The sequence below is a fragment of the Pleurodeles waltl genome, chromosome 4_1 (assembly GCF_031143425.1).
Source record: "Pleurodeles waltl isolate 20211129_DDA chromosome 4_1, aPleWal1.hap1.20221129, whole genome shotgun sequence".
NCBI lineage: Eukaryota > Metazoa > Chordata > Amphibia > Caudata > Salamandridae > Pleurodeles > Pleurodeles waltl.
In genome coordinates this window covers 365,840,845-365,859,747 of record NC_090442.1, presented here as the reverse complement: position 1 = coordinate 365,859,747, position 18,903 = coordinate 365,840,845, and the positions used below count along the sequence as shown (strand labels likewise).

Sequence of the window (18,903 nt, the reverse complement as noted above, 5' to 3'; positions counted from 1 at the left end):
ACTATTGCAATGTTATGGCTACCAGTATGATGCGTACATATTAATACCGTTATAGATTGCTCCACCTTTTCATTTGTTAGTGACAGTGTCCAACAGATTCTTTGTCCCAGGAATTTCTCTAATTCTGTTACCTTCTTTCCCTTTCATATATTTTCCAGCTCCATTGATCTAGATCATGTCCTACTATCTGTAACAGTCAGAGGCAAGTGATTTAAGTTCAGGTCCCCTACTAAAATTAAATTCTATTAAAAGTCTTTAGAATATAAACCAATGCTCTAATGTATATCATGTAAGTTAAAGACAATATATCAAAGACAATAATCACGCTCTGTAATAACACTGCTTCCACTACATCGTTCTTTCAATTTATTGTAAGGTTAATATTGATAGTTCTAAACTCTTACCACACTTTCCTTTAGAGGTAGATATGAGTGGAATTAGGGAGGGTAAACATACACATCGCTAAAAATATAGCGAATCAACAGTGTTTTGAATTTGATTATATTGTCTTGCGATTTATCGCAACTGATATTGTGATCTACCACTATTATGTCGATGTCAAAAGTGTCTTTGCAACCTCTCAATTACAGGTGAAAGGGTAAATTATTGAAGCATGCCTTTTAAATTTTGTGAAACATAAGATGTGTTACTTTTTTTTATCAAATTAGTTTTTTTTAAATCCGATTTTCCATTCAGGGTCAAAATACGATATTTTTCACAAAACCAAACGTACACACATGAAAGTATTAACAAAATCAGCAGAGGAATCATACAGAAATAGTTCAATAGGTGAGAATTCTCAATTGTTTTAATTTTCAATTGTTTTAATTTTCAGTTGTTCTAATGAAGAATGTTTTGTTCTTCTTCAGGAGAAGGTTTGATTTCCTGCATCTCATCCATATTCATTGCATCATCTGTGAAGCCCTTGGGTTCTATTTCTTTCTCCTTATTTGTTTTAACTTTGTGCCTCTCCTGGCGGTGCTGTTTATTTAAGATAAACAGGATGAACACACATGGTATATAGGAAATTCCACGTAGCAGTGCTGTCAATCCGAGGTAGAGGAGTCTACAAAAAGAGAAAAATAATATATGTGAGCAATACATGCATTTCATATTTGTTCTCTAGAATTCAGTGTACCCACCCCTCTGGTTGATCAAATCAGAAAGTGCTATTTGAAGATGCCATTTGACATAGGCAGTGCACTGAAGCGGTTTATGGTTTAAATATGTTTATTGCTTTTCAACATTTCGCACCTACATCTAGAGGCCGGTGGACGTAAACAAAAGAAAGCTTGAGGTGGAAACGTGCAACAGGTCCCATCACAGTTGTAGGTAACCCCATCCCTCTCCCAGTTCCTCTTTTTAAACCTCTACACCCTCACTCAGTTCACGTGCCAGAGTCTTCCCGAACTCTTAACCATACACTTCATCAGGTGAAACCACAGTTGAGCCTCTAGGGCTGGTGTTGTTTAGTGTGGACTGGTCCTGTGGCACCAAGAGGATGTGACAGTGGACGTGAGTCTCTGTACCATTAATTAAATGGGGCATGCAAGTTCACTGTACTCATGTGCAAGGAAAGTGATGCATTTTGTCCATATTTTTTCAAAACTACACTCCAGTGCCTCCAATGTGAATAACATATTTTCCAGCCGAATAAGTGCCAAAGGCGGTGAAGCCTAGCCCATATTCTGGGACAGCTCCTTTGCCCCGAAGGGCGAGGATGGTTTGTTTGGCACCACGCAGTGTCAGGGGATCCCTCTCCCTCTATTGGTGTGTAGAGGGTAGGTGTAGGAAAGTACCCTCCTTTTGTCATGGTTACCACCCCTTTTTGCCTGCTGTCAGTGTTTTGACTGTGTTCACTGGGATCCTGCTAACTAGGACCCCAGTGACTGTGCTCTCTACCTCTAAATTTGGTTGCTTGAGACTTCACGCACCCCACGTTTGGCATACAGGTGCCCCCTGTAAGCCCCTAGCATATGGTACCCAGGGAACTGGGGCACCAGGGGTTCCCATGGGCTGCAGAATGTGTTGTGCCACCCATGGGAGTCCATGTAAAATGTGTTTGCAGGTCTGCTATTGCAGTCTGCGGGAAAAGGTACATGCACACTTTCACTTCAGGTCACTACACCACTGCACTGCAAGTCACCCCTATGGTACGTCCTCCTAGCCCAGAGGGCAGGGTGCAGGTACCTGTGTGTGAGGACACCCCTGCATGAGCAGAGGTGCCCCTATGAACTCTAGCTCCATTTTCCTGTACTTTGTGAGGGGGCGCCATTTTATGAGTGTACCAGACATAGGTCACTGCTGGGTTTTTTCAGGCAGCCCACACTGCTGCCATCCTACAGACAGTTTCGGACCTCCAGCTGCTTGACCAGCTCAAGCCATGGAAAACAGAACAAAGGATTTGTGGGAGAGGGAGGCAACATCCTCTCCTTTTGGAAATAGGTGTTACAAGGCTTGGGAGGGGTAGCCTCCCTAAGACACTGGTATGCTTTGAAGGGCATATTTGGTGCCCTCCTTGCATAAACCTGTTTACACCAGTTCAGGGACATCCAGTTCCTGTTCTGGCATGAAACTGGACAATGGAAAGGGGTGTGACCACCCTGTCCATCACCACCCCGGATTTGTGCCCAGAGCTCCTCCAGGTGGCCACTTGATTCTGCCATCTTGAATCCAAAATGTGCAGAGGCCTCTGAGAGCATCCGAGTGGCCAGGTCAGGCAGGTGACATCACAGCCCCCTCCTGATAGGTGGTCACCCTGCTAGGTGACCAATCCCCCTTTTAGAGCTATTTAGGATCCCTCCTTGGGTGGGTCCTTAGATACGATGTGCAAGATTCCACCAGGACTCCTCTGCATCATTTATGTCATCTTCTGGCCACTGGAACCGCAACTGGACTTCACCAGAACCTACAATCTGCATTCCAATTTTTTAAGATTATGGTTTGGGCTCCCCCTAGGGTCACTATTGCCTATTTTTATTACACTGTTGTTTATTGCTTTCTATGCTCATTCCTGATACGTAAGTGTATATAATAGTGTGTTTACTCACCTGCTAGTAGAGTATTGCTTATAAAGTAGTGGACGCGCTGAAACTGTCACAGGGGCAGGAGCCCTTGAACTTTTGAGAGCGCCCGCCTCTCGGGGTCCCTCTGATTGGCCGCAGGGCGGGGAAGCCCTTTATTTGTTGGAAAGCGCTCCCGCTGCCGTGGATGCGCTGAAACTGTCACAGGGGCAGGAGACCTTTAACTTTTGAGAGCGCCCACCTTGCGGGGACCCTCTGATTGGCCGCAGGGCGGGGAAGCCCTTCATTTGTTGGAAAGCGCTCCCGCTGCGCGGGACGTGCGCAGGTGGGGCCCGGGCCTGTCCTTCGCCCGTCATCGACAGGAAGAGGCTGGGCTTGGCCCCCCCTCTTTAACTCTTGGTTTGGCCTCCCTTGGAACAGTCTTTCATAACTCTGCGTTTAAAGAAGAAAAGGAAGCCTCAGTTACATCAGGCAGAGGAGGATTCCTCCTATCTTGTTCAGCCTTTGATAGGGTGCGAAAGGCCCAGGGACATCTGAGGAGGTTTTTGCACGTCGGCTACACAAGTGAGGTCGTCCCCTCATATATGAATTTGACTTTTTGAGCAAGCTGGGAACTGCGAATGCTGAGTGTTGACTGTGATTTTGTTGCTAATTCCTAGGCTATCTAATCAGGGCAGTGTATTGTACTGGACTGGTCAGTTAATTCAATTGGCATTTTTTGTCTTGTTTTACCATCCATATAGGAATAAGTTTGATACCATATAAAATATGGGTAAAAGTAAGAATTCAAAATTGAATCACCCTTCAAGTCTAAAAGATAGCACATCTATATTAAAATATATTTCAGGGGTGATGGGGATGATAGACAAACAAATTGCTACTGTGGAAGGGAAACTGTCGATGCCTAAAGAACAAACTTCCGAATTATTAGGAAATATTGTGATGCATAATAACTCCTCGCTTGGAGATCACAGGGTTGTGAATACAGAAGTAAGGCACGCAAACGGATGTATCAAAGATACTTCGAATCTAATCCACTCCCTGGATGATCTCTCTCCTGCAGCTAAACAACCAAGGAAACCGGAGGTGGGAAAGGTAGATAAGACCCCAAAAAAACTGCCAAAGAAAGATTTAATAATCACCCTAGTAAAAAAAACACCAAAGAAATTACTTCAAAAGAAATCTTCAAGTAATTTAGGAGATACGACTCGATCCCTCCTTATAAATCTTCATGAATTAGTAAATACCCTGAAATCATCTATTGGGGACACTTTGGGTTATATGTTAGAGCGTTTAAAAGGGGTGGAGAGTAATCTTGAGGTAGGTTTAGGAATCAGAAAGTCCTTACAACGTGAAGACATATATTACGCAAAAAAAGATTCTAGTACACCACTGTAGACTCCCAATTATGAGACTAGTACCCAATGTGCCACGCAAGATAGGACAAACGGTGCACATTCGAATGAAAACCCCATGATAAAGCTACAACCACCACCATCAGTATTAAATCCTAATCATTTATTCCAGACTCCAATACCTTTGACTAAAGTACAAATACTTCCAACAGATCCAAATGCTAGATTCTCAAAGCCAGCAAATAACATTCTACCTAGGACGGTGACAACCCAGCCTTATTTGAACTTAGGAGGGAGTCAATCTAGCAGGACAAGAGCCTCGAAGCTCGCACACTTGCCAAATGATCTATTACATCTCCCTCTGTAGGCAACTCCGTATACAGTGGTCTTGGCTAATGTTCCATCTATAGATGATCAACCGCGGGAATCGTGGTCGGCTTTGAGAAACAAGGCCCTTAACTGGATAGGAACATGTATGGGCTCTGGAATGGTGGGGGCCCTCTTTGATGACATAAAAATGGTCAGAAGAGTTAAGTGGATAGGAAATAGTAAGAAAGCACTGGAAGGAGACTGTGTGGTCCTGTCATTTAGATCTCCGGACTTAGTGGATAGAATCATCTGCAAATTAGGAGCAAGCCAAGCTACACCTCAAGGAATCTCGCTATTACCTCTAGGTTTCTTTTATCAAAGAGCGGTGGGGTATAATTTTAAGAATCCACAACCAGTAAGAAGAACAGTTTAACCAGATCAGCCCCTATCCCATTGTATAATAGATTCCATCCTCTTACAACCTTGGAAGATCTAGATTGACTTAATAAGAAGAAGAAAGCCCTTTCCCATGAATTGGTACAGGAAGTACATACAGAAGGACCTGGCATGATTAAGGAAGATATATCCCACATAGTGGCACCTGTAAGAAACATAATAGGAATTCAGATAAACCAGAGTAACTCCCCTACAAATTTAATTCAGTCAATAGATGGTGGCATACCTCTTCGAATTCTAAACAACCAGTATTGTCAACTTCAACAGAAAGCGGAAATAGCCTTACTTTATTGGAATATTGCAGGTCCAACTAATAAGATCAGTAACGAGTTCTGGGTGAACTTCATAGAAGATTTTTCATGTATATGTCTCCAGGAGACTTGGTTACTAAATCCTGTCCATATAAACGGCTATAAAACATTCCACACACCAGCCGCACAGACCAGACATGGCAGGCCAAAAGGAGGACTATGCACATATATTTCTAATAAGTTATGCCTACAGAATTTAGAGATGCAATCTACGAGTTTGTACTACCAAATGATAGAGAGTAATTTGGATCATAAGACTCATCTAGTAATCATTAACTTTTATAATAGTTCATCTCCAGGAGAATTTTCTAATATTCTAAAGGCGATGATCTGCAAATAATAGACGCAAGATTTTCATTATTTGGGGGGGTGATTTTAATGTCCATCGCTGTAAAGAAATCTCGGAAAAGGTATGTGGCTGGGATCCTGAAGGCACCGGTTTAAGACTTCACTTTTCACATAATATCCAAGGAGATGCAATGAATTTAATGGCTCAAACTTACAACTTGTCTTTTGTAAATGAATTATACTTGGACGAATCTCAGTTTAAACAAAACTTATAATGGAAGGGGTGCTAATACTGTGATTGATTATCTCTTAATGTCAAACCATTTTGCACACTATCTTACGAACTATACTTTGCACGACATTGCAATTAGTGATCATTTTCCCCAGAGCTTGAACCTCTCACTAACCCCTCTTATTTTGGCTAAGGGTGATAGGGTCACGCTGGTAAATGACATTGAATTAGTTCCGCGCAACGGATACACGCTGCAATGGTCTCAGACAGATCCAAAGATCCTACTGAAACTGTTAATATGTGACTGCAACCAAGCCTTTGCAGACTGTCTCAGGAAGAATCGAGACCCAGGAAAATGTTAGGTGCTTTTACATAGATCACGCAAGTCATAAAAGAAGCTCTCACTATTAGAAGAGTTAAGATGGGACAAAAAAGGGAAACGGGTTGGTTTGACCATAATTGAACAAAAGCGCATAAGAGACAAAAAAAGGCCTTAAGTGCCCCAAAAAAATGCCATGACTGAAATACGTATGTGTAGACAGGATTATAAGACAGCCATGAAGAAAAGGAAATTGATCTTAAAAAAAACCTTGTGGGAAACCTTACATAAAGCAAGCTGTACGAAGGATAATATCCTCTTCTGGAAAACAATAAATTCTCCTGTGCTAGGGGATAGAGATACCCCTAGAATGGAAATCGCAATTTCGGAAGAGGACTGGATCGCGTACTTTTCCAAGATATATTCGCAGGCCAGTGATATAAACCCCACAGATTCCGTAAAGGGCCCAGGCCCCCAGGAAGGCTTACGTTTGACCATAACCCCTCAGTTCAGCCTAGAGGAGGTAGTGGAAGCCATAAATTCAAGCAAAGCAGGGAAAGTGCCGGGTCCCGACGGCGTTCCAATAGATTTATATAAGGCCAATATACAGCTATGGGGTCCTCTACTGACGCAGACATTGAGGGCTATTTGTGTTCAAGGACCCTTACCATCATGGCGAGATTCTAATATTGTCCTAATATATAAAAAAGGTGATCGCCTCAATCCAGCCTGCTATAGGCCAATCTCCCTGCTGGATACATCAGCTAAACTAGCAGGGAGAATCATTCTGAATGGACTGCAAATATGGGCGGAAGAAAAGGGTGTTTTATCTCCAGTACAGTATGGCTTCCGCAAAGGAATTGGTACAATGGAACAGAGCCTGAACTTAAGCATTATTATTGGAAAATATTCAAGGATTAGAGCAGATAACTTGTATCTGGCCTTCATAGATTTATCATCAGCATTTGACTGTGTACTACATGACAAGTTATGGGACATTTTAAGCAGCATGGGGGTAGAACCAACTATAATTCAATTAATACGGGATATATACACAGGGTGTAGGGCAAGAGTAAGGTACGTGCTAACAGGGGAATGTACTCGCCCTTATGGCATACATAGAGGAGTGCGACAAGGCTGTGTTCTTGCTCCTTTCCTGTTTTCAATGTATATAAATAATCTAGAAAGTGAATTGATAAATAAGTGTAAAGATCTACCCCAAATAGGTAATCGCGCTGTCCCAGTATTACTCTATGCGGATGATGCAGTACTCATGGCCAGGACCCCACTGGCTCTTCAAAAACTTTTAACAACCTGTATCACTTTTATGTGAGACTTGGGACTCACCGCTAATCGTTCCAAAACGTTTATTATGAACTGTGGTGGGAAACGCTGTAAGATTTACAATACCACCTTCCAGGACGGGAGGGTCAAAATAGCTCGAACATTCTCATATTTGGGCATAATGTTTGACAAACAGGGTTCTTGGGTTAATTGTATGAAAACGAAAAGAGTTCAGATTATTAAAACAACAGCGGCTTTAAGGCTTTTTTCAAAAAGGCTCGGGGGCATTACCCCGCTGAACATGATAAAGATCTATAAAGCCAAGTGTATTCCGGCTGCTATGTATGGGTCAGGAATTTGGGGATATATTAATTGTAACCCGGTTCAGACGGTGGAAAATGACTTTCTCAGATACCTGTTAATGGTACCAAAGGGTACATCATCGTATATCAGCCACTTCGAGCGGGGGCTCCCCTTTCTAGCTGACTTGATAAAGATCCAACCATTATTGTTATGGCATAAAGTCTGGACTTCTAAACACACTGGATTAAATAAGGCCATTCTGTCTGATTGCATGGTGTCAACATACTCATCGAGGGTCCCCTGGTTGAGATATATTATGATTTTTGTTTTAAATATGGGTAATAAAGATTACTACACAAACCCAGTCTTGTTGGGAAAAATCACCAGGAAGGAATTGAGGGCCCTGGCATTAAAGTATTTAGAAGTACTGTGATGGGAGGCAGAATCAAAAAAGGCCAGTGTTATGTCTAACCAATAAATTTTGTCGGCGGAGGGCATGCAGCCCTACCTGGTAAATGTGATAAATCACTGACACCATTTTGTTCTTACTAGACTAAGGTTAGATACTTTTCACCGCTTAGTAACCTTCCCAACTATGAATGAATGGAGCACCACTCTAAGGGCATGTCCATGTGATGAAAAGGCATCTCAAACTACGATTCATGTGGTTTTATTTTTTAAATTCTACGCTAAGCAGGGAAAGCGCCTATTGGTGCCCCTTTTAAGATTAATTAACTTGCCTCAGTGTCGCACTGCGTACGTTAGCCTTCAGGTTTTATCCTCTATTGAGATGTGCAGAATTTGGCTGACTTTTTATGTTCTGTATTAACTATAAGAAAGTCAATGGGGGTAGTGGGGTAATTTTAACCAGCTCATTTAAATATTTGTGAATGGGAAATTGAATGTTATGCATTATTATTATTATTTTTCTTCTTGTTATTTATCTTTTTATTATTTTATTCTATTTATTGTATTAAAATATTTAGATGTGTTATATTTGATACTTTTATGACTTGCTGAAAGTCGAATAAAGTTATTACTACTACTACTATAAAGTATTTTTAGTATTTGTGTTACCATAATAAAGGACCTTTATTTTTGAAACACTATGTGGTTCTTTCATGTGTGTAAGTGCTGTGTGACTATAAGAGGTGTTGCAGAAGCTTGGCATGTCTCCTAGTTAAGTCTCGACTGCTCATCCACAGTACCTCTAGAGAGCCCTGGCTTTCTAGACACTGTCTACAATTCCCTAATAAGGGGAAACCTGGACCTTGTATAAGGTGGTAGCAGCAGACACCAGGCCAGCTTCTTGCATTAGGCCCAGGATGGTATATGCTAGAAATGGAGGAATGTCAGTATGGAATATTGTGTTAAGAAAATGTAGGACTGCTGACAACTAGTGCTTGAGTCATGGGCAGTAACACAAGAGGTGGAAGAGTGTGCCCAATGCACCATATCATCTGCAGCAGTCCAGGGATCTACCTGGGAGCCAGGAATGTATTTGGTCTGGGTTATAGTACCAATATTGAGTGGTCTTAACCAAGGACTCTTTGTCCATAGTGTTGGATGCTGTTGTGCATGTGTGGTAGAAGATCTCCTCCCACTCTTTATTTGTAAGGGTGCACAACAGTTGGACCTCGCACTCCTTTGTGCTGCTGTGCAAGGCATGAGGATTGTTTTCTCTAGGAGTTTGTGTAGGTCTGATACCAGGTGTGCATTGTCAGTTTTGGTCAGGGTGCATTTCTCGAAGGGAGTCAATGGATGTGAAACACATTTCCATACTGTGGGGTGGTTTACCCTGTGCCGAAAGGTCTGAATTCCATCGCAAAAAAAAAGTCCCTGATGCGTTTGAAGTTTGCCAGTTGCCATGTTCTCTCTGCCAGGTGTAAATTAAGGGTTCTCTATGACTGGGGACATAGGATAAGGCATAGAGGTCATCCCCAAGTGGAGCTCTACTCCTTCCTAGAATGCCATCATTGCCCACTTTATTGTGGAACTATATACGTCCCACCGTCTGTTTTTCTTGGGGAGCCACAGGATCTTCCAGACGTATGCCAGATATAGACTGGTCAATGAAGCACCAGTGTTCTTGGTAGCCGTGTGATGCCATTTCACAAAATATCTGAGCTGGGAGGCTGCATAATAATACTTGAGCTAGGGTATTCCCAGGCATGCTCCCTTCGGCGAGGCATATTGATGTTGCTTGGTGGTCGGTGCTTTCTTCCCTTTCTAGAAAAAGTTCTCCATTAGCTTTGGTAGGGCTGTTAGTGTGCCACGGGGTGGCTGTTGAGGCAAGGCTTGCATCAGGTATAATATTTTCAGCAGGAGGGTCATTTTCAGGGCTGCTATGTGTTGCAGATAAGGGAGAGACCCCCTGTCTGCCAGTTCTGCAGCTGTTTGGAGGAGATTTGAATACTTTTGTTCTGCTGTGCATTCTGTTTTGTGGCAGAGGTTAATGCCTATGTTTACACTGGACCACTGCAGTCAATAGAAGGTGTATGAGGCTTTTACGGTGTCCCAGAATTCTGTGGGCACATTGATCCCCAATGTCTGTGATTTGTGGGTGTTCACCTTGAACCTTGAGTCTAGTGCTAAAGTCTCCAGTTCGGTCAAAAGGGGAGTGTGGACTTTGAGTTAGTGAGCTTAAGAAGGATTGTGTTAGAGTAAGGGACAATGTTGTGATCTGTTTTGCCAAGGGTTCCTCCGGCAAGCAGTTTCTTCCATCAGAGGGTCTCAGTAAGGGGCTCCATATACAGAGCAAAAAGGAGTGGATATAGGGGATATCCCTGCCTTGTCCCTCTCTGCATCTGGATGGGTCCGAATGTGCCCCATTGACCCTGACCCTAGCTTCTGGATGGGTGCACCAGCTCGATACGCATTTTCAAAATCTTGGCCTCAGTCCCATCTTGTATAGAACCACTTGGAGGAAGGGCCAATAGATTTTATCAAATGCCTTCTCGCCCACTGTGGATAATAATTTTGGGGGCTTAGTGCGAATGGCCTTATTTATAATGTGGAGTATGTATTTGGTATTATCTGGGCACCTCCGTAGAGTCTGGCAAGCAGGAGTGTGAGCTGTGGACAGAAGAGCTTATAGAATGCTGCTGTGAATGTATCCTGCCCAGGAGCCTTTCCCACATGGTGGCAGGATATACTAGCTATAACCTCTGCCATGGTGATGCCATTGTCCAGTGTTTCTGACTGTTGTGTGGTAAGAGATGGCAGTGTGATTGTGTCAAGTTAGGTCTGCAGGTAGGTAGTGGGAAGCAAGTCTGGGGAATATAGATCCATGTAGGAGTGTTGGAAAGCCTACTCAATTTGCTCCAAAGAGTACACAAGGTCTCTAGTGTGTTTGGTGATCTGAGCTACATTGTCCTTCTGCTGCCGTGTTCGATGCTTGCAAGCCAGCATCCTGCCAGCCTTGTCACTGCCTACATAATATTTGTGTTTGGTGTGTATCAGTGCATATTCTGTGGTGTCCCAGACCAATGCCTTTCGCTGGTGGCATGCTGCGTGAATTGTCGCCAGATTTTCTGGGAGCTAGTGCTCTTATGTTGCTTCTCAAGGTTGCCTACCCTCTCCTGCTTTTCCCATCTCTTAGGTCTCTCGTCAGCATTGAGTTTGGCCATAATGGCAATAAATTCCCCCCGGGAACTGGTTTGAGGGCTTCCCACAACATAGCAATCTGTGGGATGAGCCCTTGTTCTCCAAGTAAAAAGTGATGCAGTCCGTATGGAGTCCATAATGTGTGCATGCCTTAATAGGTTGTTGTTTAATCCCCAGTGCCTCTGTCATGGGGGACTGTCAGAGTCACAGACTGTGCATAGCACAGGGATATAGTCCAAAAGTGCAATGACCCTCATCTCTAGGTAGTAGTCCAGTCTGGCATAAGAATGATGTAAGGCTGAGTAAAATGTATAATCTTTTATACGAGGGTGGTAGCGTTGCCAAATATCAATGAGTCCCAAATCTTTGAGCAAGGCCTGCTCCGGCCCTGAACGGTTCCTTTTTTTGCCTACCCTCTGGACCGATCTATCTAGAGTGGGATCCATCACCAGGTTGAAATCCCCCCCCAATTAGGACCTCTGTGTCTGTGAGATTGCCTCATGTAAGAAGTGTTCTTCGGTATTGTTTGGGACATTACAAAGTGTGGATGTAGGTTCTGCGCTCTATACGCACCTCTAGCATCCTCCTGGGAATCTCTGCAATGGTAGATAAGAATTTGCCATGGGACTTAGTGGCCAGTAAGATGGAGCACCCCCCCCCTATTTTTGCTGGGCCTGACAATAAAAGTTGACAATTGAACCAGCAACTAATAGAGGAGGTTCCAGTCTTTTTTAATAGGTGCATTTTCTGTAGAAGACAGACCTCACAGTTTTTTAGCATGCAGAGCACTGCACTGCATTTCACCAGGGCATTGAGGTCCCAGACATTTAGGCTTAAGATTTTCAGTGATCTGTGAGTTCAGATTTGCTAGGTAGGTGCCTATAGGAATAGCTGCTGTGTCCTGGGGATTCTCTGATGTGTGTGACCGGGGAAGGAACGTATTAGGATACCCTATAAGTAGTGTTGTAGTGTCAACCCCAACTGTCCCCAAGAATCCAACAACAAACTCAACCTAAATCTCCTCCCCCCTTCTGGAGCACATGTAGGCCATATTGTTGCCTATCCTACCATTTTGCTGTGAGTTCCTGCAGGCCTCTGGCCAAACCTCCTTCCATTGTCAATCCTCCAGTTCTCTGGCCAGCCCCATCTTCCCACTGGAGGGGGGCTTTTGCTGGTCTGCCAGCAATCAGGGCACAGGATCCCTCATTAGTAGCTTGGCAAGGACAGCTTGCCATTCTTGTTGTATTTCATCATCTGTGGACCTTGCTTCTGCGTTCTTTCCTGTCATCTTGGTCCATTTGCCGTCACCTTGTGGTGCTTGCCACCTGGGGCACACTTCCATGTGAAGAGAAGGTGGAATGGGTGCGCCCAACAGTACTTCATGTTCGTGCTATGCAAAAGAGCAGCAAGAGGCTTCAGTTGTTGGAGATGTTGTAGGGGCCTAAATGCTAGGTCCCGTAGAGATGTATTGTGGCCTACTCAAATTGTATGGGGCCTGCTCAAATTGTGTGGGGAGACTAGGCAGCCACAAGAAGCCTCTGATATAGTCCTTGTTAGAAATGGGGTTTCAGGTTCTGCAGCTAAGACAGGCAGAACTGGTGTACATACCTAAGCCAGGCAGAAATGGGGTTTCTGGTTGGCTCGTGTATGCACCTGAGCCAGGTAGAGCCCACCACATTTGCCAGGGCAGGTATGTTACAAAAATAACCAGTGCTCACTACCTTATGAAAGACATAAACACAATAGGAAGAATCACATAGGAACTAAGCGCTCACAGAAAATATCCACAGTATTACATGACAAACATTGCAGGCACGGTGCTCATGGCAAGAGGATCTTCCTATCTCCTCTGGTGTTTCCTAGGAAACTAATAGCAATAAGAACAGATGTCACGGCACTCGTGTATCAATTCTTAGTATTGAAGTAAATATTTCATGGTCCATATTACATATTTGGTGCCAAAATTAATACAATGAATTTCGCTGACGCACAGGAATTCATGAGTGAAAAGAAACTCAATTTATTCTTGCAGAAGAGCAGATCATTTCGGAAAACGAAAATGTTCATCGATCCAATATTCATGAATCAACAACAGCCAAACGCCAACACGTGTTTCGTCCAATAAGATAATAATCTTAAAGACTTCATCAGGGCTGAAATAAATGAAAAAATAACTACATCTGTAGTATGCACAATCTAATTTCGTTTGATTACCAGACTAAAGAGTATTAATTAAAAAAACGATTTAAGCCCTTCAGCCCGTGGCAATTATGTAAATAAACCAATACAGGGTTAATGATTCAAAATTAGAAAAAACAAACGATTAAAGTGAAAACAGGATAGGAGGTCTCCATAATACAAATTCTAAATTATTTAAACACATTTAAATTCCAATTAGTCATGCAGGAATCATCTACACAAAAGATTCAATATTGGTTGGTCTCCTAGTCAGAGTGTTGTGAAGACATAGGTGCGCAAGTCCAAAAAAGCCATTCGGCCCAGATAACCTAACAAGTGCAAAAAACCCTTATAAAATAGAGAAGAAAGTGCAAAACACCAAATAGTGTCAATCAAGACCCACTAGTGAAGTGAAAAAAACAAAGAATTTATAACCCTAAACCTATATAAAGTAAAGTAGATACATCACCACGCCTACCTTATTCCAAATATTTATATAGCCAGAAAGTTCAATCCTTATATTATAATAATATCTATAAATAATAACAAATTCCAATGAAATTTAAATTATCCTTACATATACACAGAAAGAACATCACCTCATTAAGTGATCCAATTATAATAAAATCTCCATACCCAAGAACTAACCTTATTGTATCCAGGGTATCAAATCATAACGTATATTGAAATATTGTGCAAGCAACCTGAATAGAGAATGAACAAAATGTGCTGTCAAATACAGTATACGAAAAAATATATCAACACCATGTATCAAAAACAATTAAATATAAAAAAAGGCCCCCAGAGTATCACTCCCTATCTGAATAGTCATGAATATACCAGTGCAGTGTTCCCAATAACTCACCTATCAAACAGAATATTATATAAGTCGTAACCCGCGTTCAAATCATCGCGCAGAGTTACGTAGTATCAGCATGTATGAAAACGCCGAATAATGCTCGGCCGCCATATTTAAAGCGTCACCCCGACGCACTGTTAACGAAAATAGAGAACGAAACAAGCCCGCTTTCGCGGCCGCCATCTTTAAGTGGTAACAAGGAAGTAATACCGAAGAGAGGACAAAAAGAATGTCATGAATAAACCCGTGCAGTGTTCCCAATAATTCACCATATCAAACAGAATATTTATAAGTCGTAACCCGCGTTTAAATCCTCGCGCGGAGTTACGTAGTATCGGCATGTATGAAAACGCCGAATAATTCTCGGCCGTCATATTTAAAGCGTCACCCCGACGCACTGATAACGAAATAGAAAACGAAAACAAGCCCGCTTTCGCGGGCGCCATCTTTAAGTAGTATCAAGGAAGTAATAGCGAAGAGAGGGCAAAAGATGATATGTAAGTATCAGCAACAAGTAATAAAAGTAACTATAACCAATTAAAGCCAATAGCTAAGTTAGAACAAGGCACATCTATGCCCAGCACAACAATCCGACTAGTTCAGAGATGACATTAGATAACAAAAGGAGAAAGAAATTTATTAACAATGTACTGAATCATTAAATGACATATAAAAATTAAAATGAAATCACATAAAACCAATATAACAAAGACAGGGTATTATGAAGATGTAAATACAATTTGAAATGCACGTACATTGCATATATTAGAATTCACACTAATATTGCAGCATAGAAATGAATAAGAAATATCGATATGACATGAGTACCAAAGATGCCTTTCGATCAACATTGACATAGGTATCCATAAGTTAACAGTCACGTAAGGTTAGCAAAATGCATAAATCCAGCATCTATATAGGACTTCTTATTTGTCACCCAAATAGTATTCCATCTCAAAGTTGGTATTCAGGCCCTCCTCCACCGCTCTAAGTTTCAGAATCCAATAGCATTCCTTTCTTCTAAGGGCCAACTCTCTGTTACCCCCTCTGGGGTCCCTCCCTACAAGGTCAAATCCAAAAAATTCGAAACCACAAATGCGATCTTGTTTCGGACATTGCCTCATGTGAGCCACTATAGGGTATCTAATATCCTCCTGTCTTAATGCTCTAAAGTGTTCACTTGCCCTCACCTTCAGTGGCCTAATGGTACTGCCTACATAGTATAGGCCGCATTTGCAGGTGATCATATAGATAACAAAATTGCTGTCACATGTAATATTATGATTAATGTTAAAGTATGCTCCAGTAGAACTCTTAAAAGTGGAGATTCCTGATTTGGCCCATCTACACATACCGCAGTGTCCACATTTAAAAAAAACAGTGCACACTACCTGGTAGCTTGGTGCAGACCAGTCAGGCTTATCCTCAGTGGCAATGTGTAAAGCATTTGTGCAACACAGTCACATCAGTGACCCAATAATTACACCACAAAAGAGACTCCAACAAAATTGTATAAAAATAGGTTTCTATATCGTATAGGTCACAAGAGCCGCAATGTCACAAATCATAAATAATGTGCATAAATGCAGGCCAATGTAAGGTAAATGTGACATGCATGTTATAACGAAACACCATAATCACTAAATATCACCATAAGCACATGAGGCATGATAATTGTACACATCCTGCAAGTATTGCAACCTTACTCATTATCCTGATATTACCAAAATCAAAAGATCAAACATCACAATCATTAGTGCATGGAAAAAGGCAGTTGTTGGTTAGAAAATTGATAAATCACCAAATATCAGTACATGAATCACAAGAAATCACCATAACAGGATAGGGGACAGTGTACCTGCTCTCCTACTACACTTTATATGGGAATGTTCCTGGCATTGGAGATCTCTTGAGCGGGGTCCTCAATCAAGGGCTCACCCCATGCTACCACTAGCCAACAGAGACAGGAGCACCCAAGTATGGCCCCATACAGGGAGGACACCCACACACTCCAGGGATCGGTGGGGAAACCTTGCTAGGTTACCTGTAGGTGGAATACTTTGGCAGCAGCTACCCGTAAGATACAGGCCAGCTACAATGATACCATACTTGGTGCTGCGGGAGCCCGACTTGCCTTGGCTCTCTCACTGTGGGACCGTGTGGCAATGGCATGCACCTCCCGGGAAGCCCTGGTTGGTATATGTTGGACCTGGCCCTTTTGGCAGGTTCATCCCCTGACTTTTTGCCTCCTTCCTCCTATTTTTTCTGACCTCTTGCTGTTGGCTCTAGAACACTGAGCACTTTATCAGTGCTGATCAGTGCTGATCAGTGCTGATCAGTGCTAAAGTGCAGGTGCTCTCCCTTCTAAAGTTGGTATGATTGGCTTATATCTAATTGCCATATTTAATTTACCTGTAAGTCCCTTGTACAGTGGTATTTCTATGCCCAGGGCCTGTAAATTGAATGCTACTAGTGGGCCTGCGGCGCTGCTTGTGCCACCCACTGAAGTAACCTTTCAAATCTGTCTCAGGCCTAATAGCGCAGGGCCTGTGAGCATAGTTTTCCGTCTCAGGGACATGGCATCTAAATTTACTTGTCAGGACCAGAACTCCCCTTTTACTACATGTAAGTCACCCCTAAGGTAGGCCCCGCTGGTCCTATGGGCAGGATGCTATGTAAATAGAAGGCAGGACATGTGCCTAGTAGCGTGGCCTGTCCTAGTAGTGACAAACAGCCTATTTGGTTTCTCACTGATATGAGTGCTGCCTCCTCATAGGATTGCATTGGAAATGCCCTGCCTTATGTGTAGGGGTATTGTCTGATTTATGAGGGATAGCGTAGGCAAGTTTGGCATGGTTGTAATGGTAGTGAGAAATGCTGCATACTGATATAAGTGGATTTTTTGTTACTATTACAGAAATGTCACTTTTAGAAAGTGAACATTTCACTGTGCTTCTGACTCTGGTGTTTTGCAGTTTGACTCCAATCCATGTCTGGGCAGAGTGACAGTTGGGCTTTGTGCATACTTTTCAGACTGCTTGTACACAGGGAGATTGGAAGTGTCACAGATGTACATCTGCATTTTAAATAGTCTTCCTGGGCCGAGAGAAGGGGGTGGTGGGGCACACATGCATCTGCAAAGGCTGTGCCCTGACCTCACATAAAAGGGTTGTTTACCCCCAACTGATGTTTGGAGCCTGTGCTGGAGGAGAGAGGGGGCACTCACAGAACCAGTTGTAACTAGTTGGAACCCCCTCTACCCTTTTTTGTTAAACCTTTGTAAAACTGAGAATAAGTACAGGGAATTTTTCCCCACAATTTGGAGACACTTTGGAATGTAACTTACTTGTAATTGGACACATAATGCTGCTGGGGGGACCCCCCAGGAACCGCCTTGGACTGCGGCTGCTGTGCTGACCTGTGACCTGCCTGGTCACATGGAGGAACTGGCAACTGCCTTCAACACTTTGTGCTGGCCTGGTGCTCGGCCTGGCCTCCCTGTGCTCCATCTGTTGTCCCCCCCAGGGGCAGGGTGCTGTGGCCCCTGCAACTGTCTGCTAAAGCGAATGAGGGGCGATTTTCTTTATGGCCCCAAACACTTTCAGAGTGCTCTGTTTAATTATCTGAAAGCGCCCTCGAAGCGCTTCTTGCTTCTCTGGTGTCCTCTTGAAAGTGATTTTGCCACCAGGAAACTCACCACCGCCACCCAGGCGTTGTGCACTTGATAGCACTTTGCCGATTTACCAAAATCACTGCTGCAACCTGGGTGAGCTGTTTTCGTCAAGCACAAGTGAACCGCGCTGTCCTGTGCCTCAGGACACAAAGATTGGACATCTGGAGTGTGTGTGCCCCTAGCAGTTCCCCCGGGGCGAAGTACGCTCCGAGGATCACCCCCGGGGCATCAGAAGGCCCTAACTTAGGGCCGATCACCGCTGTGGCCCGGGCGAGCCTTTTCCTTCGATGAAGGACAGGTGGGGGAGGAAGCCTGATTGGAGGTTTCCCACCCCACCAGACCCCTTGTTGGATTCCCTGAAGACTGGGCAGGGAAATAAGCTTCATCGGAGTCTCCTCACCCCTCCCGAGCCTGTGATTGTGTTCTGGAGCCTACAGACATGGTGGAAGCCTCATTGGAGGCCCCCCGCACCGCAAGGTCCCCTCAGGACCCTACTCGTTGTTGTGGCTTTGCCCCTCCTTCAGAGGGCCAGTTGTGGTCCGGGGCACCCAGAGATCGTGGGCCCCAGGAGGGGCCCTGATTTAAAAACCAAAGGGGGGTAAGTGCCGCCCCACTACCCCCATCACCACAAGGCCCCTGTTGTGCTCTGAGGAGCGCCGGAAGGCCCTTTGTTGATCTTCGTGGCACTGTAGGTGTCTGGCACATAG

The 18,903-nt window shown here is 43.5% G+C and overlaps 1 protein-coding gene across 1 annotated transcript in view; it reads right to left on the bottom strand.

The window, feature by feature from the left end:
• Positions 1-377: 377 nt before the first annotated feature.
• Positions 378-18,903, bottom strand: part of LOC138287751 (solute carrier organic anion transporter family member 1A2-like) — a 770,793-nt gene continuing 752,267 nt past the window's right edge. The window contains exon 11 of the mRNA XM_069228524.1: positions 378-1,066. Coding sequence (XP_069084625.1) covers positions 841-1,066 — 226 coding nt within the window. The 3' untranslated portion in view covers positions 378-840. The remainder of the gene's footprint in view (positions 1,067-18,903) is intronic.